Below are 22,682 nucleotides of genomic sequence, written 5' to 3'. Positions count from 1 at the left end.
CTGCACTAAAGCAGAACTTCTCTCACCGGTCACTTTATTAGGTACACCTGTTCAATTGCTTGGTAATACAAATTGCTAATCAGCCAATCACATGGCAGCAACTCAATGCATTTAGGCATCTAGACGTGGTGAAGATGACTTGCTGAAGATCAAACCGAGCATCAAAATGGGGGAGAAAGGGGATTTAATTGACTTTGAACGTGGCATGGTTGTTGGTGCCAGATGGGCTGGTCTGAGTATTTCAAAAACTGCTGATCTACTGGGATTTCATGCACAACCATCTCTAGGGTTTCAGAGAATGGTCTGAAAAAGAGGAAATATCCAGTGAGTGGCAGTTGTGTGGACAAAAATGCCTTGTTGATGTTAGAGTAGAATGGGCAGCTTGCACGCTCCCCCTACCCGTAAATGCAAAATCACACATACTGTATCTATATATGTATATGTGATTTTGTGCACCCCTACCCCTGCCGCCCTGTAGCAATATATCTGCTGTAGGGTGGTGGGAAAACGGTTAAAATAAATACTTTTCTTTATGCCAGATAGTACAGCTCCCTTTGTACTTTTGACATGCTCTGGACAAAAGAACTGCGTGAGACTGCAGTGCTGGTGTCATTTTTTTTTTTTTTTTGTTTTTGCTTCCTTCATCCTTTGGCCATCCACAGAATACATGTGGGTGAGATTTGTTAAAGCTTTAGCACTCAGAATCTGGTGCACCTGTGCATGGTAGCCAACCAGCTTCTAACTTCAGCTTGTTCAGTTAAAGGATAAGTCCACCATTCATAACATGTTCCATGTTACACCCATATTCATAGCATAACATGGTATGAATGCACCAGCCCCCGCTCCACAGCTTTACCCCGAAACACCCCCCCCCCCCCCCCGCTAACTATCAAACTTTAAAAAAAAGTGGCTTTGCGGGTCTCCGACTGCCCGTCCGCGTCACTCATTCACAGTATTCTGAGAATGGAAGCACTTCGAGTCCCTACAGCCTTAGCAGCTGTCGGCTTATAATCCTCAATGAACTAACACGGCACTGTGAATCACCGTGGTTGTTCATTCATTCTTCCTGTCGGTATATCTGATTGCTCGTACATCACATACGGCAAGCAGATATACTGACAGGTCTGCAGGAGAGCTGCATGGCACCAGTGATCTGTTGGTGCAATGCTTTCCAGGCTGCTGCAGCCAAAAAATAATAAATACACATTTTTTTACCTGCAAAAAAACAAAAAAATATGCATTTATTATTTTTGGTAAAAAGGTTAACTTTATCCTTTAGAGGTGAGTGGGGGAGGGAGCGCTAAGACGCATTTACTCTGTGTGCGTTTGGGGATGGACCATCAGCAATGGGGGTTAGTAGAAGGTCCATGTGGAGGTGGTGTCCAAGTCCATCTGTAGTGGGGGGCTTGTAGTAGTATGGACTTGTCCGAGGAGGCAGCCGGCTGTAAGAGCTGTAAATACTAATGCAGGTAGAGTAGAGAGACAGCAACGCCACTCTGAGTGTAGACAGTTAAAATTAGGCAGATTTAATGGTAAAATTGCACTCCTATAGATAGGTAACAAGTAGGCATTTCATGTGATGTAGGTCCAGCGTCAGGTACTTTGGGCAAGCATGCTCACCTGGCCTGACGTCGGAGTGAGCATACTCCGAACACGTGACATCTTGGAAACCCGGTCCATGCGGTGACATCATCCCTGCGCTACTCCTTGAGCCCTGCACACCAATGGAGTGGCGGGAAAACACCCAGAGGGTGGCCAAAGGACCTGATGCTCCCACTGGATCTCCATCGCTTGAAATGCCTACTTCTTACCTATCCATGTGAGTGCAATTTAACCATGGAAGCTGATTGGGTTCTTTGCAGAGCTACACTAGATTTTGTATGTTCAAGGTTTAGTAAATCCCCCTTTTGGTGTTTTATAACTTAGGTAACCTTTGTTTAAGATGAAAAAAAGTACATACACTTTAATGTTGTCTAGTTGGATAAAAAATAAATTATGAAACATATAAACACTTAACGATCTTATTTTTCTTCATTATAAAGGTTCTGTTGATGATTTCCTTGATGATATTCTTGGTGATGATGGTAAGTTATTCTATTATTTCTACCTGCAGTGTAATGGAGCTGAGACTCAGTATGACATGAATTGAAAGGTCCCCTGATCGGTCCATAAACTGCTTGATCCTGTGTTTGGTTGAGTAGGATCTACATACATATGAATGTTCTCTAATCTGTTAATAAACAGCTGGAGTCTGCCATGGTTGAGTAAGACTTAAACACATATGAACGTTCCGTGGTCTGTTCATAAACAGCTGGAACATGCAATGGTTGAGTGCAATCTGTACAAATGTAAATGTTCCCTGATCTGTCCTTAACTAGCTAGAGTCTGCCATGTTTGCGTAGGACCTGCACACATATGAACGTTCCCTGATCTGTCCAAAACTGCTGGAATCTACAGTGGTTGAGTAGAACCTGCATACATATGAATTTCCTGATCTGTTCTTACACTGCTGGAGTCTGCCATGGTTGAGTAGGACCTGCACACATATGAACGTACCCTGATCTGTCCTGTCCATACACTGCTGGAGTATGTCATGGTTGAGTACGATCTGTACATATGAGTGTTCCCCAATCTCTCTTTTATTACCTAGAGTCTGTAATGGTTGAGTAGGACCTGCACACATATTGTAAGAATGTTCCCTGACCTGTCCATAAACTGCTGGAATCTGCCATGGTTGTGTAGGACCTGCACACATATGAGCTTCCTGATCTGTCTCTAAACAGCTATAGTGGGAAAATATTTTCTGATGTATGTAGGCATCTTAACATTTTTCCAGCAGCTGTATGCAGATAGGGCAGGGCTAACAGGTAGAGCTTAGTTTATACAGGTCTAATATGTGTGGGAGGCAAGGCATAACCCCATTTGCCCGAAAATCATAATTGGGGAAAAAACAAGGACAGTGTTATCTTTTCTCTCAATTTCCTTTGCTGCATAATATATATGGAGATTTTAAACTGCCTATCTTATTTGTGTGGTGTCATGTATACAGATCCATCACCACGGACCTCTGCTTCTGCAAGCAAAACCCGGGCTGCTCGTTCAACTAGCACCACTAAGAAGTGAGTTACTGTGATGTCCTCACCTTTTTGGTTCTGTCTGGAAACACAAATGTGCTTTGGTATTTATTTATATATTCATGTTACATCAGGTCAACACTTGATGAAGACTTTTTCAGAGAAATCGCAAAGGAAGCAGATGAGGTAATTATAAAGTTTGGCAGGATCCAAGGGTGTTGTGAAAGCATTGCTTTATACTTTACCTGTGTTTATTGAATTGAAGGACCAGTAGGTATGTGGCTTGTTGTGTAGAAAAAACTTTACATAGTGATCTGTAATCTGAGCATTTAAGTCAAGGATACAAAACAAAAAAAGACCTCCGTCCAAAATTGTTAACTTTGTTATAGATGATGAGTATTGGTAAATCATTAAGTACATGTTCTAAGGCAGGCATTGTCCAAGTACCAGGGTCTGATATGGTATCAGCCTCTTGCAGCCCTTGTAAAGCAAAGCTCAAACTGGGAGAGAAAGAAGCAGCAGCACATGGAGCCAATCAGTTGTGCTGCAACGCTCACGTGCTAACAAGGAATATTCCTGGTAGGAGACAGAAGAATGACAGAAAGGTGAGTTCATCAGTGGGCTGCTTCTTTTTTCACTGTCCAGGCACACAGGCTGGGGGAGGGACAAGACCCATAAGTGTGACTTAACTGCAGCAGAGAAGAAAACAGATCTCCAGTGCTGCCTGAGAGGGCTCTGTGAATGGACAGAAATGCAAATCTTTTGGCAGGTAAAACCGCTCCCTAATATATATTTATCTGTGAGTATACCAGTGTGCCCAGTGTTAGTTCACCTTTACAGAAAAATTTAAAAGGTGAGCTAACACTGTACACCAGGTGTCAGCAACCTGTAGCTCGCGATCTACCAGTAGATCGCGGCCAGGTGGCTGGTAGATCACGGTCAGGGCTTGCTGACTCACCGTCCCAGAGCATCAAACAGAGTGTAATGCAGAGGCACTACTTGTAAAGTTGGAGCTGTAGTAGGGGGCAAGAGTCGTATAAGCTGATGCCTCCTCTGTAGTGCTGCTCCTGTCCCATGCGGAGTGATACCAACTGCACTCCACCTCTTATCCCGGCTAGTGGTCTCCAGAGTGGTGACAGCAGCAGGAAAGAAGAGCTCTTCAGGTCAGTGTGAACCAAACATTGGGCATAGTAGTATAGGGCTGCTTTCACACTGATGTGCTGCCATTTGCCTACACCAGTGCACCTGCAGCTTTCCTGTGGGTTTGCTGTGCTTAGAATTCTATTGTATTCTGTGGGTTTAGTGCACTTTCTGAAAGCATACCAAAACTGAATGCAGGAGTTTTGATATGTTTTCACATGCAGGATATAAGTCTATGGCAAATCGCAGCTAACCCAATAAGCTGCAGTTGCACTGCACTGGACCCGTGGTGCAGGTAAACTGCAGCACACCAGTGTGAAAGCAGGGGTGCTCAGAGCAGTAAGGGTTCATTTAAAGTTGCAGTTTGGTGGGGTAGTAAAACCCCATAGTTTAAGATGTGTTTTTGCTACCCCTGCCCCAACTGCATCCCCTTTAGCTTCTGTGGCCAGGGATGTACATGCATGTCACTGCCACAGCAGGAGATATACGCCCTGTCATGGTTGGTGGGCACTGCAAGTGCCCTGCTTTGTGCAGTACTGCAAACAAGAGGTTAAAGCAGGCAGCAATGCTTTCCTCATTACTCCATCCACTGCCTTTTTCTCCTTCCACATCTGATGTCTTCTCTCTTTGGCTATTGGGTGGCTACTGATGAGAGAACTCCTGCACAAACACCTGGAGTTTTATCATTTTTGTCATCAAGGTCCAAGATATAAGCTACTAGGTGTGTACGCTGCACCACACATGTGCCTCAGGCAGTATACACAAAGAACACATTTGTTGCTAGCAGACAGGCATTGCAGTTTTTTTTTTATTTTTATTAGCATAAGACATAAACACTACTTCAACACTTGTACTTCCAGCCTACCTGTAGGTACAAAGAATATCTCCTAAACATGCACCGTTTAGGAGATCGTCACTGTTATCTCTGAAGAAACAGCGTACTCATGCCATCCCTTTAGAGCTCGGTGCTGCGGCCGTGACACCTGTGCAAATGCCCAAGAGTGACGTCATCGTGGCTCGGCCCACGAAAGAGATCGTGTTGGGTATCTGCCCCTTCTCTCCCCTCCTCTATTCACACAACACTTATTTTGTGAAAACAATAAGTATTTTGTGAATAGGAGAAGAGATAGTTGAGGGCGGGGATGCAACAGGATCCCCTCGGTGCTGTCGCAGCATCTCTGTTCCCTACGACACCTGGAAATCCAGCTCTGTGTGAAGGATCCAGCTTACAGCAAGGCATGATTTTTATACTATGCAGCAGCTATCCACACTTAGGGCTATCTTACTTGGCTAGCACAATATCTAAAACCAATTTTCCTTGTAGTTTAGCTTTAAATCTAGTTATGCTTTCGGCGCTATTATATTCTAAAGGGAGGGATGTGAATTGTGAGTGTTAGAGTAAATAGATGGTGTACATAAGACTGGGAAACAATGGGTTTGGCTGTGCTCTCATTCAGCCACTAGTGTGTTACCAAATCCTACTTTTATATCTTAGGCTCTATGTACACGGGACACTTCTGAACATTGGAAACTGACTGCTGGAGAACGAAGGTTCACAAAACGTCTGTTTAGCCGCATTTGTATACCGTGTTTTTTTGCGTTTATGAGCGTTTGCTGTTAGAAGCGTTTTTTAAAGATAACCTCAGGAGACCTTCCAAAATACCCAGAATGCAATGAAAAAAACTCACTATTTCAGACATTTTGAGAGAAATGGAGAGAGCAAAAGCAGAGAGAGCAGAATTTGTTAAGCTTACCTGTCTTTTTTTTTTTTTTTTTTTTTTTTTTTTTTTGTGGTGTTTGGATGTGTTCCAGCTCATTTCTGTGCAGGTATTGTTTCAGCAGTGTCTAACATATTTTCTTTCATGCAAAACCTCAAAATATGGTGTACCAGGTCCATTTGAGTACCAGGAAAATGTTTTGCATGCATTTTTTATGCTGAAAAAAGGCTCTGGACAGCAGCTGGAAATGGAAGACTTAAAAAAATTTTCAAAAAGCAAACGCTTATAAATATGGTTAGCTGCGTTTACAAGCGTTTGGCGTATGAAATGCTGATAAAATCTACTCCTGAATGCAAGTTTGGTGTGTTCAAAAAAACGACTGTAAACTCTACTGCCTGTAAATGACTGTAAATGACGATGTGTACATGGACACATAGGAAAACATTAGGGAGAGTTCAGGGGCTGCTGAAAAAAACTCAGAAAAGCTCCAAAACGTGAGTTTATCAGCTGCAGTGTACATGGAGCCTTAGAGAACCGGATTACCCCGTAATTTTCTTGTTATACACATTATTTGCTGTTCAGTACTATGGCACAAATCCAGGAGCACTGTCCCTCTAATACCAGCAGAAACATTTGACAATGTTTCTTATAGAACAAGACGCTACTAAAATGTCATTTTTCTAAGTACCATCCATGATGCTTTCAGTTCAGTGTCATGATTTATACACAGAGTGGTTGGTGCTTTGTGTTCTTGTATTACAAGTTGGGAACATCTTGTACATTTCTCGAAAATAATGTAATCTTTGTTTTTTTTTAAACAGGATTATGATGTTTCAGAGGCTGATCCGGAGGCTGTTCTGGAAAGCTTGAAGGTAACCCGTGTTGTACATTTACAGATGTGTTAAAGTAAAAAAATTTGATGATGAATGGATATGGAAAGTATAATGTATTTAGCTCAGTTTTATTTTACATAGTTGTAAAAGAATGACCATAAATAAACTGATTAATTGCTTCTATACTAACACTTTTCACATAAATGTAACAATCAGCTTTTTTTGCTGGAAAATTGCTTTACTAAACTAATGTTTGGTGGTTTTATGTTTAATCAGAGGCCCTAGAGAATAAAATGGTGGGTGTTGAAATTTTTTATGTCACATGGTATTTGCGCAGCAGTTTTTCAAATGCAATTTTTTTGGAAAAAAATACACTTTAATGAATTTTAATGCACAAAAACACAATGTAATACTCAAATTGTTTTGGTAAAATATAAAAAATGATGTTACGTGGAGTAAAAAGATACCTCACATGTCACTGTTTAAAATTTCACACGCTCGTAGAATGGTGACAAGCTATGGTACCCAATAATCTCTGTAGACAACACTTTAAAAGTTTTTACAGGTTACCAGTTAAGAGTTACACAGGAGGTCTGGTGCTAAAATTATTGCTCTCGCTATAACATTCACGGTGATACCTCACGTATGGTGTGATTACAATTAACATATACGAGTGCGACCTACGTATGCATTCGCCTTTGCGCATGAGCACAGGGGGAACTAGGGCACGTTACATTTAAAAAAAAAAATGTATTTATTTTATATATTTTATTTAGTTTTACACTGTCTTTTTTTTAATTATTTTTAATCAATTGTATTGTTATCACAAGAGATGAACAACATCCCTTGTGATAGCATGGGCAGTGACAGGTACTCTTTACTGAGAGATCCTGGATCTATTAGACCCCTGATCTCTTTGCTGCCCTTCAAAGCATCAGATCAAACCAAGATCAGTTTGATCTGATGCTTTCATAGGCTGATAACGGTAAGTTTACATTAGACTGAAACGGTCACTTCTGGTTTCTTAGACCATAGAGATGATCTGGGACATTCTGGTCCTTGATCATCTCTATGGTCAGACGGCGGATCTGCCTGCTTCAGTCCCGGGCTTTCTCGTCCCACCAGGGAAACCCCCTCCCTTTGCCTGTAAAATCGATCCATGGCTAATTGGCCACCTAGATCACTTTTAGTTTATTCAGCATCGCCGGCTGAAAAGACCGATACTGGGGTCAGGCTGCAGCTGCAGCCATAGCCCTGGTATAACAACTGCAACTTCAGGACGTACAGGGACGTCCTTGGACAGCAAATGGTTAAAAAGAAACCTTATGCTCATCTCTCTAGCACTCCACTACTACTCCTTCTGTGGCTGCCACAGCTTTTGGGTATAGGGAAGCAAATGACCACCCCCCCATGATGTAGGCTTTTTAGCCTGTAGGAAGCAACTGTTTTACTTTACGCTCACCACCTGTTAGCTGCAAGTGATAAATATGAATTGTAAAATAAAAAAAGAAATATATTATAAAATCAATGTATTCCCATTAAGGTGATCTGAAAATAAATGTTTATTAGCCATGCATGTTGTAAATGACCACAAATTGGACTGAGTGCAAAACATACTGTACTATATGTTTGCTTTGATTTATAGGATTTGGAAGATATGGATGCAGAGATATTTGGATCTAGAAAGCCAAACTCAGCTCCTGCAAAGGATTCTGGGGTTACCCGAAGTACCATTAGTGACAGAAAAGCGCAAAACAAGACTGGTACTAAAAATGGTAAATGGCAAACACAGAAGCATAAATCTTTAGTAATGTATCAACAGCTATTTACCTGTAAACCAATGATTCTGAAACTTGGTCAGAGTGGCTTCCTTAAATATCCTGTAATAACACAAGGTGGGGTATACATGTGCAGCTTAAAGTGGAACTTTACCCAAAACAATTTGATAGCAATTAATGCTCTTTAACAAGAGAACATACATTCCACATTAATAGCTATGGTACCAAAATTAGGGTGTGTTGTAAACTGCCTCCAGCATGGCTCCTGTTTCTTCTTACTTTAGGCCACCATTTTGTTAAAGCCCAGATCAGTCACTTCCTTATTGGAAACTCTCCCCCTTTCCTTGGTCTCAAAAACTATAGGTCACTTTCTTCAATTAAAATATGTACATTTCCAGCCTTGATTGTCTTGGCTCAGTTAGAGTGGAAGGCTGACAGAAGCTTTACAGTGCTGAAGTTCACAGATCTGCCGATGATGGAGTAAGTAGATAATATCAGGGAAATTAGTTAAGAAACTATCCTTTTTGTGTCTCCTTGGCAGCAAAATGTGTCTGTCACCTCTCCTGCTCTTCTTTTCTCTGTCCCTGATCTGTGTTCTCTCTTCACAGTCTGTGTCATTCCTCTTGCTTTCTTCCCCCCCTTCAGCAACAGTAAATCTTAAAGCTGTCAGCTGATCAGCCTCTAGTGGCTCTGATTTAGGGCTGAGAATAAAGAGCAACTGAGCATGTCAATTGCAGAGTGAGACAGTGCATTACTGGATTTTAAACAGTTAGGCACCTATTTTTAATGTTTTACATAGCTATACTTGAAAAAGGGGCCAGCGTGAAAAAATGGTCAATCAGGACTTAATTTTCTGTCTAAAGTTCCACTTTAAACTGGCATTAAAGCAGAACTAAACCCATCCATTTAAAGAGGTTGTAAACTCAGACATGAAATATGAAGAAAGCATATCCCTCTAGAGCAGCAATGGGCAAACTACGGCCCGCGGGCCGTATACGGCCCGGCGGACCTTTTAATCCGGCCGGCGGAGCGTGATAAAAAAAAAAAACAGCCAGGGCAGGCAAACATTGGCTGTCAGGATGTGTGTAGGCGGGGCAGCGTGACGAACGTGAGGGGAGCTAGGCTCCTCTCACAGTCCGCCCTGAAGACCGGAACGGCGCGGGAACACGGCGAGCAAAGGTAAGTAAATTGACACAGGGGGGACTTGGCTTACTACTTGGGGGGGAATAGTACTATGGGGGATGAAATACTATATGAGGGATGAATTAATATGGGGGATGAATTAATATGGGGAATGAATTACTATAGGGGGGATGAATTACTATAGGGGGGATGAATTACTATGGGGGATGAATTACTATATGGGGGATGAATTACTATATTGGGGATTAATTACTATGCTTACTATGGGGGAATATTACTATACTTACTATGGATGGCATGGTAGTGGCTGGGCCGGCCAGCAGCTAGTGGGGGGCATAAAAGTTTTGTAAAATAACTCTTTTTATGCTTTTCTACCTTAAATTAATCTAAACATTTAATGTTACAAATTTTAATTAAATTTATATTAATTCACACATACACATCATTCATCTACTCTTGGTCCTGCCCCCGGGTCCAATATATGAACCCATTGCGGCCCTCAAGTCAAAAAGTTTGCCCACCCCTGCTCTAGAGTGTGTACTTGTCTCACTCCAGAGCACTAAGTGTCATTTCTGTCTGCTGCTTCATTCCTCTGCTATCAGCATGTATCACCTCTGACAAGTTTTCCTGACACCAAGAGAAATATGGTAATGGGGAGAGACCTCCAACTGATTGACAGCCTCAGCTTTGATTCTGTGGACTGTGTGAAGGGGTTGTGCCTCTTCCCTCCAATCAGCTCTCAGAGCTCTCCTCACTGAGCTCTGCAGAGTGTAACTTCAGCTCTCTGCCCCCTTTTTTCTGAACGCTTAAACAAGCTTTATAAATTCTGCACTTTGAACGGATGAAGAAAAGTCTGCAGATGGAAAGGTACAATTTATGTAGGAGGATTTGTTTGATCTATACGTATCACCTAAGGCTATTCACTTCATTGGCTATAGGGGAGGATTTACAACCTCTTTAACTGCTTCACAAAACCGTTAAATGCAAGGCATGCTGCGAATGATAACTGTCACATTTGCTTGTGCCTTCAACCAAACTGTCAAGCCATCAAATGGCAACTGCAGATCGGAGGCTAAGATGGCAGCTTCTATGGCTGTAAAGTATTGGAGGGATTAGTTTCGCTTTAACATCTGTGCTTCTTAATAGTTATCGGGGATTTGATCAAAATATACCAGCTACACAAGTCACTGTTATCTGGTGGTGTAACAGTTGCTGCCAATATCGGAGAATTTGGAATATTTTATACCAGTATTCTCCAAACTGCTGCCCGAGGGCCAAATGCGTCCCTTTTCTTGCTTTTATCTGGCTCTTGGAGCACCACTTTATTCACTGACCGCAACGAAGCGGCACCGTTCCTCCCAATGACACCAACGATGGGACACAATTCCTCTCAATGACACCAATGATGGGGCACAATTCTCCCAATGACACCAACAATGATGCCCAATGACACCAATGATGGGGCACAATTCCTCCCAATTACACAAATATTGGGGCCCAATAACACCAGTGACGGGGCGCAATTCTTTACAATGACACCAATGATGGGGCACAATTTCTCACATTGACTTCAGTGATAGGGCACAATTCCTCCAAATGACACCATTGTTGGGGTTCAACCCCTACCAATGTTGGGGCACAATTCTCCCAATGATACCAACAATAGTGCCCAATAATGGGGCACAGTTCCTCACAATGACACAAACATTGGGGCCCAATAACACCAGTGATGGGGCACAATTCTTTACAATGACACCAGTGATGGGGCACAATTCCTCGCATTGACTTCAGTGATAGGGCACAATTCCTACCATTGTTGGGGCACAATTCCTACCAATGACACCAACAATGGTGCCCAATGACACCAATGTTGGGGCACAATTCCTACCAATGACACAAACATTGGGGCCCAATAACACCAGTGATGGGGCACAATTCTTTCCAATGATACCAGTGATGGGGCACAATTCCTTGCATTGACTTCAGTGATAGGGCACAATTCCTACCATTGTTGGGGCACAATTCCTACCAATGACACCAACAATGGTGCTCAATGACACCAATGTTGGGGCACAATTCCTACCAATGACACCAGCAATGGTGCCCAATGACACCAATGATGGGGCACAGCTCCTCCCAATGACACAAACATTGGGGCCCAATAACACCAGTGACGGGGCACAATTCTTTCCAATGATACCAGTGTTGGGGCACAAGTCCTTGCATTGACTTTAGTGATCGGGCACAATTCCTACCATTGTTGGAGCACAATACCTACCAATGACACCAACAATGGTGCCCAATTCCTACCAATGACACCAGCAATGGTGCCAAATTCCTACCAATGTTGGGGCACAATTCCTGCCAATGACACTAACAAGGGTGCCTAATGACATCAATGTTGGGGCAAAATTCCTACCAATGTTTGGGCACAATTCCTACCAATAATGGGGAACAGATCCTACCAATGACCCCAACGATGGGTCATTGTTTACTCCAACTGATGCCAGGACTAGAGATGAGCAAATCGAAGTATCCGAAGTGGAATTCGAGTCGAATATCGGAAAAATTTTGATTCGTGCCGAATCCGAAAAATAGCCTAATTCGGACGCGCGAATCGAAATTTTTCAGAAAATGGCGGCTGACATGTGCGGCGACGGAGCGGGGATGTCTGGGAAGGCGCGCAGACAAGGCGCACTGACCCATAATGCATTCCTCAACTACATGTGATCGCATCAGCCAATCAGCAGCCAGCCAGCCAGCACTGTGTAATGGTCGAGCTATAAATAGCGGCCATTTTGGAATTCTTCATTTGCCTGCAGTTATTGAACAGAGGCAGACCGCTCTGTACTAGGGACAGGGACAGAGTTAGGGCCACAGAAACGATAATTGGGGACAGAGAAAAGTTACTTAGGGACAGAGAACCATTACTCAGGGACACAGACTTGTTAATGAGGGCCACAGAATCGTTATTTAGGGACAAAGAAACGCTAGTTAGGGCCACAGAATTCATAATCAGGGACAGACAGAATTGTTACTGAGTGCCAGAGAATTGTTACTCAGGGACAGACAGAATTGTTACTGAGTGCCAGAGAATTGTTACTTAGGGCCACAGAAACTTTACTTAGGGCCACAGAATTTTTACTCAGGGACAGACAGAATTGTTACTGAGTGCCAGAGAATTGTTACTCAGGGACAGACAGAATTGTTACTGAGTGCCAGAGAATTGTTACTCAGGGCCCCAGAAACTTTACTTAGGGCCACAGAATTTTTACTCAGGGACAGACAGAATTGTTACTGAGTGCCAGAGAATTGTTACTCAGGGACAGACAGAATTGTTACTGAGTGCCAGAGAATTGTTACTTAGGGCCACAGAAACTTTACTTAGGGCCACAGAATTGTTACTCGCACAGACACAGAATTGTTACTCGCACAGACACAGAATTGTTACTGAAGGCCACAGAACTGTTACTTAGGGCCACAGAATTGTTACTCGCACAGACACAGAATTGTTACTCGCACAGACACAGAACTGTTACTGAGGGCCACAGAACTGTTACTTAGGGCCACAGAATTGTTACTCGCACAGACACAGAATTGTTACTCAGGGCCACAGAACTGTTACTTAGGGACAAAGAAACGCTAGTTAGGGCCACAGAATTCATACTCAGGGACAGACAGAATTGTTACGGAGTGCCAGAGAATTGTTATTCTGGGCCACAGAAACTTTACTTAGGGCCACAGAATTTTTACTCAGGGACAGACAGAATTGTTACTGAGTGCCAGAGAATTGTTACTCAGGGACAGACAGAATTGTTACGGAGTGCCAGAGAATTGTTACTCAGGGCCACAGAAACTTTACTTAGGGCCACAGAATTTTTACTCAGGGACAGACAGAATTGTTACTGAGTGCCAGAGAATTGTTACTCAGGGACAGACAGAATTGTTACTGAGTGCCAGAGAATTGTTACTTAGGGCCACAGAAACTTTACTTAGGGCCACAGAATTGTTACTCGCACAGACACAGAATTGTTACTCGCACAGACACAGAACTGTTACTGAGGGCCACAGAAACTTTACTTAGGGCCACAGAATTGTTACTCGCACAGACACAGAATTGTTACTCGCACAGACACAGAACTGTTACTGAGGGCCACAGAACTGTTACTTAGGGCCACAGAATTGTTACTCGCACAGACACAGAATTGTTACTCAGGGCCACAGAACTGTTACTTAGGGACAAAGAAACGCTAGTTAGGGCCACAGAATTCATACTCAGGGACAGACAGAATTGTTACGGAGTGCCAGAGAATTGTTACTCAGGGCCACAGAAACTTTACTTAGGGCCACAGAATTTTTACTCAGGGACAGACAGAATTGTTACTGAGTGCCAGAGAATTGTTACTCAGGGACAGACAGAATTGTTACGGAGTGCCAGAGAATTGTTACTCAAGGCCACAGAAACTTTACTTAGGGCCACAGAATTTTTACTCAGGGACAGACAGAATTGTTACTGAGTGCCAGAGAATTGTTACTCAGGGACAGACAGAATTGTTACTGAGTGCCAGATAATTGTTACTCAGGGCCCCAGAAACTTTACTTAGGGCCACAGAATTTTTACTCAGGGACAGACAGAATTGTTACTGAGTGCCAGAGAATTGTTACTTAGGGCCACAGAAACTTTACTTAGGGCCACAGAATTGTTACTCGCACAGACACAGAATTGTTACTCGCACAGACACAGAATTGTTACTGAAGGCCACAGAACTGTTACTTAGGGCCACAGAATTGTTACTCGCACAGACACAGAATTGTTACTCGCACAGACACAGAACTGTTACTGAGGGCCACAGAACTGTTACTTAGGGCCACAGAATTGTTACTCGCACAGACACAGAATTGTTACTCAGGGCCACAGAACTGTTACTTAGGGACAAAGAAACGCTAGTTAGGGCCACAGAATTCATACTCAGGGACAGACAGAATTGTTACGGAGTGCCAGAGAATTGTTACTCAGGGCCACAGAAACTTTACTTAGGGCCACAGAATTTTTACTCAGGGACAGACAGAATTGTTACTGAGTGCCAGAGAATTGTTACTCAGGGACAGACAGAATTGTTACTGAGTGCCAGAGAATTGTTACTTAGGGCCACAGAAACTTTACTTAGGGCCACAGAATTGTTACTCGCACAGACACAGAATTGTTACTCGCACAGACACAGAACTGTTACTGAGGGCCACAGAAACTTTACTTAGGGCCACAGAATTGTTACTCGCACAGACACAGAATTGTTACTCGCACAGACACAGAACTGTTACTGAGGGCCACAGAACTGTTACTTAGGGCCACAGAATTGTTACTCGCACAGACACAGAATTGTTACTCAGGGCCACAGAACTGTTACTTAGGGACAAAGAAACGCTAGTTAGGGCCACAGAATTCATACTCAGGGACAGACAGAATTGTTACGGAGTGCCAGAGAATTGTTACTCAGGGCCACAGAAACTTTACTTAGGGCCACAGAATTTTTACTCAGGGACAGACAGAATTGTTACTGAGTGCCAGAGAATTGTTACTCAGGGACAGACAGAATTGTTACGGAGTGCCAGAGAATTGTTACTCAGGGACAGACAGAATTGTTACGGAGTGCCAGAGAATTGTTACTCAGGGCCACAGAAACTTTACTTAGGGCCACAGAATTTTTACTCAGGGACAGACAGAATTGTTACTGAGTGCCAGAGAATTGTTACTCAGGGACAGACAGAATTGTTCCTGAGTGCCAGATAATTGTTACTTAGGGCCACAGAAACGTTATTAGGGCCACAGAATTGTTACTCAGGGACAGACAGAATTGTTACTGAGTGCCAGAGAATTGTTACTTAGGGCCACAGAAACTTTAGTTAGGGCCACAGAATTGTTACTCAGGGACAGACACAGAATTGTTACTGAGGGCCACAGAACTGTTACTTAGGGCCACAGAATTGTTACTCGCACAGACACAGAATTGTTACTGAGGACCACAGAACTGTTACTTAGGGCCACAGAATTGTTACTCGCACAGACACAGAATTGTTACACAGGGACACAGAACTGTTACTGAGGGCCACAGAACCGTTACTTAGGGCCACAGAATTGTTACTCGCACAGACACAGAATTGTTACTCAGGGACACAGAATTGTTACTCAGGGACACATAATTGTTTAATTAAAGAGTATGTCAGACAACATGCAGAGGAGTGGCAGAGGAGGCAATGTTTTAGGAGCGAGCAGACGTGGCAGCAGAGGAAGGGGTCGAGGCAGCACTATTCGCAGCCAGAGGCCAGTGCTCCCGGTGTCATCCAGCGGTCGTGTCTCCACCGACAACCCTGCCGTCATCGATTGGTTGGCTCGGTCGTCTTCCTCTTCCCAGGTCACCTCTGACACCTACAGCCAACGGTCGGTGGGTACGTCAGACACAACCGTTAGTTGGCATGGCCCGGGACCAAGCCCACTGAAATCACGTGTCCTCTACCTGCCCCTGTCCTTTGGTGTTCCCTCACCAAGCGAAGTATCGCATGCTGTGGGCTCAGCCCCACTGTACAGTGAGGAAGAGCTAACAGAGGGCGGTCAGGAACGGGGGGAGACATCCGCCTTTTCAGCAGCTAGGCGAAGAAGTAGTGGCGAGGAGAGTGGCCCGGTAGCCGGTCTAGAGACAGGTCTGTCTCCTGACCCAGACGCAGCCGAGGGGGCTAGTAGTGAGGCGGAGACCCTACTTGATGATGAGGAGGTTGATCGCACTTGGCAGCCTCGTCGTCATCAGGCAATTTCTTCCGCATCATCAGGAGAAGAGGGTGGCAGCTTGGCAGTGAGCGAAACAGTCGGTGGGTTGCCCAGGAGACAGCAGCAGGGTCGCAGCAGTGTCAGTGGAAGCAGTGTCAGTGGAGCCAAACGGCCACGGAGTAGAGCACCAGCTCCACTGCAGCCTACCACCACGGCCAGTAGTGGTGCCGGTGTGCACGGAGGAAGCAGCAGTCAGCCAGTGAGGAGTATCGGGGGCAAAGTTTCCTACTCGGCGGTGTGGCAATTTTTCGTCAAGCCGCCCGAGGAAGTAAACGTAGCCGTATGTCGACTATGTGGCCAGAAAGTCAAGCGTGGCCAGGGGGCCCATGTTGGGACTATTTGGGCCATGTTGGGACAATGGGAGACCTCCCATTGCTGCTGTCTCCATCGCCACACTCTGCCATGTGCCACTTTCAGGTCTCCTCACACACTGCTGGTGTGTTGAATTTTTTGACATAGGGTGCTAGCAGATTACGGGCCTCCCATAGCTGCTACCAGGCCCCTAATCTGCCATAGGCCCCTATATACCGCCTCCTCATGCTGCTGCCAGGTCCAGAGTCTCTCATGGGTCCCTGTACGGCCTCCCATTGCTGCTGTCTCCATCGCCACACTCTGCCATGTGCCACTTTCAGGTCTCCTCACACTGCTGGTGTGTAGAATTTTTTGACATAGGGTGCTGGCAGATTACGGGCCTCACATAGCTGCTGCCAGGCCCCTAATCTGCCATAGGCCCCTATATACCGCCTCCTCATGCTGCTGCCAAGTCCAGAGTCTGTCATGGGTCCCTGTACGGCCTCCCATTGCTGCTGTCTCCATCGCCACACTCTGCCATGTGCCACTTTCAGGTCTCCTCACACACTGCTGGTGTGTTGAATTTTTTGACATAGGGTGCTGGCAGATTACGGGCCTCCCATAGCTGCTGCCAGGCCCCTAATCTGCCATGGGCCCCTATATACCGCCTCCTCATGCTGCTGCCAGGTCCACAGTGTCTCATGCCATGTGCCACTTTCAGGTCTCCTCACACTGCTGGTGTGTTGAATTTTTTGACATAGGGTGCTGGCAGATTATGGGCCTCCTATAGCTGCTGCCAGGCCCCTAATCTGCCATAGGCCCCTATATACCGCCTCCTCATGCTGCTGCCAGGTCCAGAGTCTCTCATGGGTCCCTGTACGGCCTCCCATTGCTGCTGTCTCCATCGCCACACTCTGCCATGTGCCACTTTCAGGTCTCCTCACACACTGCTGGTGTGTAGAATTTTTTGACATAGGGTGCTGGCAGATTACGGGCCTCCTATAGCTGCTGCCAGGCCCCTAATCTGCCATAGGCCCCTATATACCGCCTCCTCATGCTGCTGCCAGGTCCAGAGTCTGTCATGGGTCGCTGTACGGCCTCCCATTGCTGCTGTCTCCATCGCCACACTCTGCCATGTGCCACTTTCAGGTCTCCTCACACTGCTGGTGTGTAGAATTTTTTGACATAGGGTGCTGGCAGATTACGGGCCTCCCATAGCTGCTGCCAGGCCCCTAATCTGCCATAGGCCCCTATATACCGCCTCCTCATGCTGCTGCCAGGTCCAGAGTCTCTCATGGGTCCCTGTACGGCCTCCCATTGCTGCTGTCTCCATCGCCACACTCTGCCATGTGCCACTTTCAGGTCTCCTCACACTGCTGGTGTGTAGAATTTTTTGACATAGGGTGCTGGCAGATTACGGGCCTCCCATAGCTGCTGCCAGGCCCCTAATCTGCCATAGGCCCCTATATACCGCCTCCTCATGCTGCTGCCAGGTCCAGAGTCTCTCATGGGTCCCTGTACGGCCTCCCATTGCTGCTGTCTCCATCGCCACACTCTGCCATGTGCCACTTTCAGGTCTCCTCACACACTGCTGGTGTGTAGAATTTTTTGACATAGGGTGCTGGCAGATTACGGGCCTCCCATAGCTGCTGCCAGGCCCCTAATCTGCCATAGGCCCCTATATACCGCCTCCTCATGCTGCTGCCAAGTCCAGAGTCTGTCATGGGTCCCTGTACGGCCTCCCATTGCTGCTGTCTCCATCGCCACACTCTGCCATGTGCCACTTTCAGGTCTCCTCACACACTGCTGGTGTGTTGAATTTTTTGACATAGGGTGCTGGCAGATTACGGGCCTCCCATAGCTGCTGCCAGGCCCCTAATCTGCCATGGGCCCCTATATACCGCCTCCTCATGCTGCTGCCAGGTCCAGAGTCTCTCATGGGTCCCTGTACGGCCTCCCATTGCTGCTGTCTCCATCGCCACACTCTGCCATGTGCCACTTTCAGGTCTCCTCACACACTGCTGGTGTGTAGAATTTTTTGACATAGGGTGCTGGCAGATTACGGGCCTCCTATAGCTGCTGCCAGGCCCCTAATCTGCCATAGGCCCCTATATACCGCCTCCTCATGCTGCTGCCAGGTCCAGAGTCTGTCATGGGTCCCTGTACGGCCTCCCATTGCTGCTGTCTCCATCGCCACACTCTGCCATGTGCCACTTTCAGGTCTCCTCACACTGCTGGTGTGTAGAATTTTTTGACATAGGGTGCTGGCAGATTACGGGCCTCCCATAGCTGCTGCCAGGCCCCTAATCTGCCATAGGCCCCTATATACCGCCTCCTCATGCTGCTGCCAGGTCCAGAGTCTCTCATGGGTCCCTGTACGGCCTCCCATTGCTGCTGTCTCCATCGCCACACTCTGCCATGTGCCACTTTCAGGTCTCCTCACACTGCTGGTGTGTAGAATTTTTTGACATAGGGTGCTGGCAGATTACGGGCCTCCCATAGCTGCTGCCAGGCCCCTAATCTGCCATAGGCCCCTATATACCGCCTCCTCATGCTGCTGCCAGGTCCAGAGTCTCTCATGGGTCCCTGTACGGCCTCCCATTGCTGCTGTCTCCATCGCCACACTCTGCCATGTGCCACTTTCAGGTCTCCTCACACACTGCTGGTGTGTAGAATTTTTTGACATAGGGTGCTGGCAGATTACGGGCCTCCCATAGCTGCTGCCAGGCCCCTAATCTGCCATAGGCCCCTATATACCGCCTCCTCATGCTGCTGCCAAGTCCAGAGTCTGTCATGGGTCCCTGTACGGCCTCCCATTGCTGCTGTCTCCATCGCCACACTCTGCCATGTGCCACTTTCAGGTCTCCTCACACACTGCTGGTGTGTTGAATTTTTTGACATAGGGTGCTGGCAGATTACGGGCCTCCCATAGCTGCTGCCAGGCCCCTAATCTGCCATAGGCCCCTATATACCGCCTCCTCATGCTGCTGCCAGGTCCAGAGTCTCTCATGGGTCCCTATACGGCCTCCCATTGCTGCTGTCTCCATCGCCACACTCTGCCATGTGCCACTTTCAGGTCTCCTCACACACTGCTGGTGTGTAGAATTTTTTGACATAGGGTGCTGGCAGATTACGGGCCTCCCATAGCTGCTGCCAGGCCCCTAATCTGCCATAGGCCCCTATATACCGCCTCCTCATGCTGCTGCCAGGTCCAGAGTCTCTCATGGGTCCCTGTACGGCCTCCCATTGCTGCTGTCTCCATCGCCACACTCTGCCATGTGCCACTTTCAGGTCTCCTCACACACTGCTGGTGTGTAGAATTTTTTGACATAGGGTGCTGGCAGATTACGGGCCTCCCATAGCTGCTGCCAGGCCCCTAATCTGCCATAGGCCCCTATATACCGCCTCCTCATGCTGCTGCCAGGTCCAGAGTCTCTCATGGTTCCCTGTACGGCCTCCCATTGCTGCTGTCTCCATCGCCACACTCTGCCATGTGCCACTTTCAGGTCTCCTCACACACTGCTGGTGTGTAGAATTTTTTGACATAGGGTGTTGGCAGATTACGGGCCTCCCATTGTTGCTGCCAGGCCCCTAATCTGCCATGGGCCCCTATATACCGCCTCCTCATGCTGCTGCCAGGTCCAGAGTCTCTCATGGGTCCCTGTACGGCCTCCCATTGCTGCTGTCTCCATCGCCACACTCTGCCATGTGCCACTTTCAGGTCTCCTCACACACTGCTGGTGTGTAGAATTTTTTGACATAGGGTGCTGGCAGATTACGGGCCTCCTATAGCTGCTGCCAGGCCCCTAATCTGCCATAGGCCCCTATATACCGCCTCCTCATGCTGCTGCCAGGTCCAGAGTCTGTCATGGGTCCCTGTACGGCCTCCCATTGCTGCTGTCTCCATCGCCACACTCTGCCATGTGCCACTTTCAGGTCTCCTCACACTGCTGGTGTGTAGAATTTTTTGACATAGGGTGCTGGCAGATTACGGGCCTCCCATAGCTGCTGCCAGGCCCCTAATCTGCCATAGGCCCCTATATACCGCCTCCTCATGCTGCTGCCAGGTCCAGAGTCTCTCATGGGTCCCTGTACGGCCTCCCATTGCTGCTGTCTCCATCGCCACACTCTGCCATGTGCCACTTTCAGGTCTCCTCACACACTGCTGGTGTGTAGAATTTTTTGACATAGGGTGCTGGCAGATTACGGGCCTCCTATAGCTGCTGCCAGGCCCCTAATCTGCCATAGGCCCCTATATACCGCCTCCTCGTGCTGCTGCCAGGTCCAGAGTCTGTCATGGGTCCCTGTACGGCCTCCCATTGCTGCTGTCTCCATCGCCACACTCTGCCATGTGCCACTTTCAGGTCTCCTCACACTGCTGGTGTGTTGAATTTTTTGACATAGGGTGCTGGCAGATTACGGGCCTCCCATAGCTGCTGCCAGGCCCCTAATCTGCCATAGGCCCCTATATACCGCCTTCTCATGCTGCTGCCAGGTCCAGAGTCTCTCATGGGTCCCTGTACGGCCTCCCATTGCTGCTGTCTCCATCGCCACACTCTGCCATGTGCCACTTTCAGGTCTCCTCACACACTGCTGGTGTGTAGAATTTTTTGACATAGGGTGCTGGCAGATTACGGGCCTCCCATAGCTGCTGCCAGGCCCCTAATCTGCCATGGGCCCCTATATACCGCCTCCTCATGCTGCTGCCAGGTCCACAGTGTCTCATGCCATGTGCCACTTTCAGGTCTCCTCACACTGCTGGTGTGTTGAATTTTTTGACATAGGGTGCTGGCAGATTATGGGCCTCCTATAGCTGCTGCCAGGCCCCTAATCTGCCATAGACCCCTATATACCGCCTCCTCATGCTGCTGCCAGGTCCAGAGTCTCTCATGGGTCCCTGTACGGCCTCCCATTGCTGCTGTCTCCATCGCCACACTCTGCCATGTGCCACTTTCAGGTCTCCTCACACTGCTGGTGTGTAGAATTTTTTGACATAGGGTGCTGGCAGATTACGGGCCTCCCATAGCTGCTGCCAGGCCCCTAATCTGCCATAGTCCCCTATATACCGCCTCCTCATGCTGCTGCCAGGTCCAGAGTCTCTCATGGGTCCCTGTACGGCCTCCCATTGCTGCTGTCTCCATCGCCACACTCTGCCATGTGCCACTTTCAGGTCTCCTCACACACTGCTGGTGTGTAGAATTTTTTGACATAAGGTGCTGGCAGATTACGGGCCTCCCATAGCTGCTGCCAGGCCCCTAATCTGCCATAGGCCCCTATATACCGCCTCCTCATGCTGCTGCCAGGTCCAGAGTCTCTCATGGGTCCCTGTACGGCCTCCCATTGCTGCTGTCTCCATCGCCACACTCTGCCATGTGCCACTTTCAGGTCTCCTCACACTGCTGGTGTGTTGAATTTTTTGACATAGGGTGCTGGCAGATTACGGGCCTCCCATAGCTGCTGCCAGGCCCCTAATCTGCCATGGGCCCCTATATACCGCCTCCTCATGCTGCTGCCAGGTCCACAGTGTCTCATGCCATGTGCCACTTTCAGGTCTCCTCACACTGCTGGTGTGTTGAATTTTTTGACATAGGGTGCTGGCAGATTATGGGCCTCCTATAGCTGCTGCCAGGCCCCTAATCTGCCATAGGCCCCTATATACCGCCTCCTCATGCTGCTGCCAGGTCCAGAGTCTGTCATGGGTCCCTGTACGGCCTCCCATTGCTGCTGTCTCCATCGCCACACTCTGCCATGTGCCACTTTCAGGTCTCCTCACACACTGCTGGTGTGTTGAATTTTTTGACATAAGGTGCTGGCAGATTACGGGCCTCCCATAGCTGCTGCCAGGCCCCTAATCTGCCATAGGCCCCTATATACCGCCTCCTCAT

The 22,682-nt window shown here is 47.1% G+C and overlaps 1 protein-coding gene across 3 annotated transcripts in view; it reads left to right on the top strand.

The window, feature by feature from the left end:
- FBF1 (Fas binding factor 1) overlaps positions 1-22,682 on the top strand; it is a 100,165-nt gene that overhangs the window by 6,454 nt on the left and 71,029 nt on the right. For 2 of the 3 annotated variants that reach the window (XM_089690661.1, XM_089690660.1), the window contains exons 3-7: positions 2,043-2,084; positions 3,050-3,119; positions 3,209-3,260; positions 6,754-6,804; positions 8,411-8,540. In XM_089690661.1, coding sequence (XP_089546787.1) covers positions 2,043-2,084; positions 3,050-3,119; positions 3,209-3,260; positions 6,754-6,804; positions 8,411-8,540 — 345 coding nt within the window. Of the gene's footprint in view, positions 1-2,042; positions 2,085-3,049; positions 3,120-3,208; positions 3,261-6,753; positions 6,805-8,410; positions 8,541-22,682 lie in introns of those variants that run through there. The other variant, XM_089690662.1, reaches the window with a different exon arrangement.

This window comes from Staurois parvus, unplaced genomic scaffold, assembly GCF_062004578.1.
Source record: "Staurois parvus isolate SC_StPar_1 unplaced genomic scaffold, SC_StPar_1.0 ptg000538l, whole genome shotgun sequence".
In the NCBI taxonomy this organism is placed as follows: domain Eukaryota; kingdom Metazoa; phylum Chordata; class Amphibia; order Anura; family Ranidae; genus Staurois; species Staurois parvus.
This window is presented reverse-complemented; position numbering and strand designations above follow the sequence as displayed.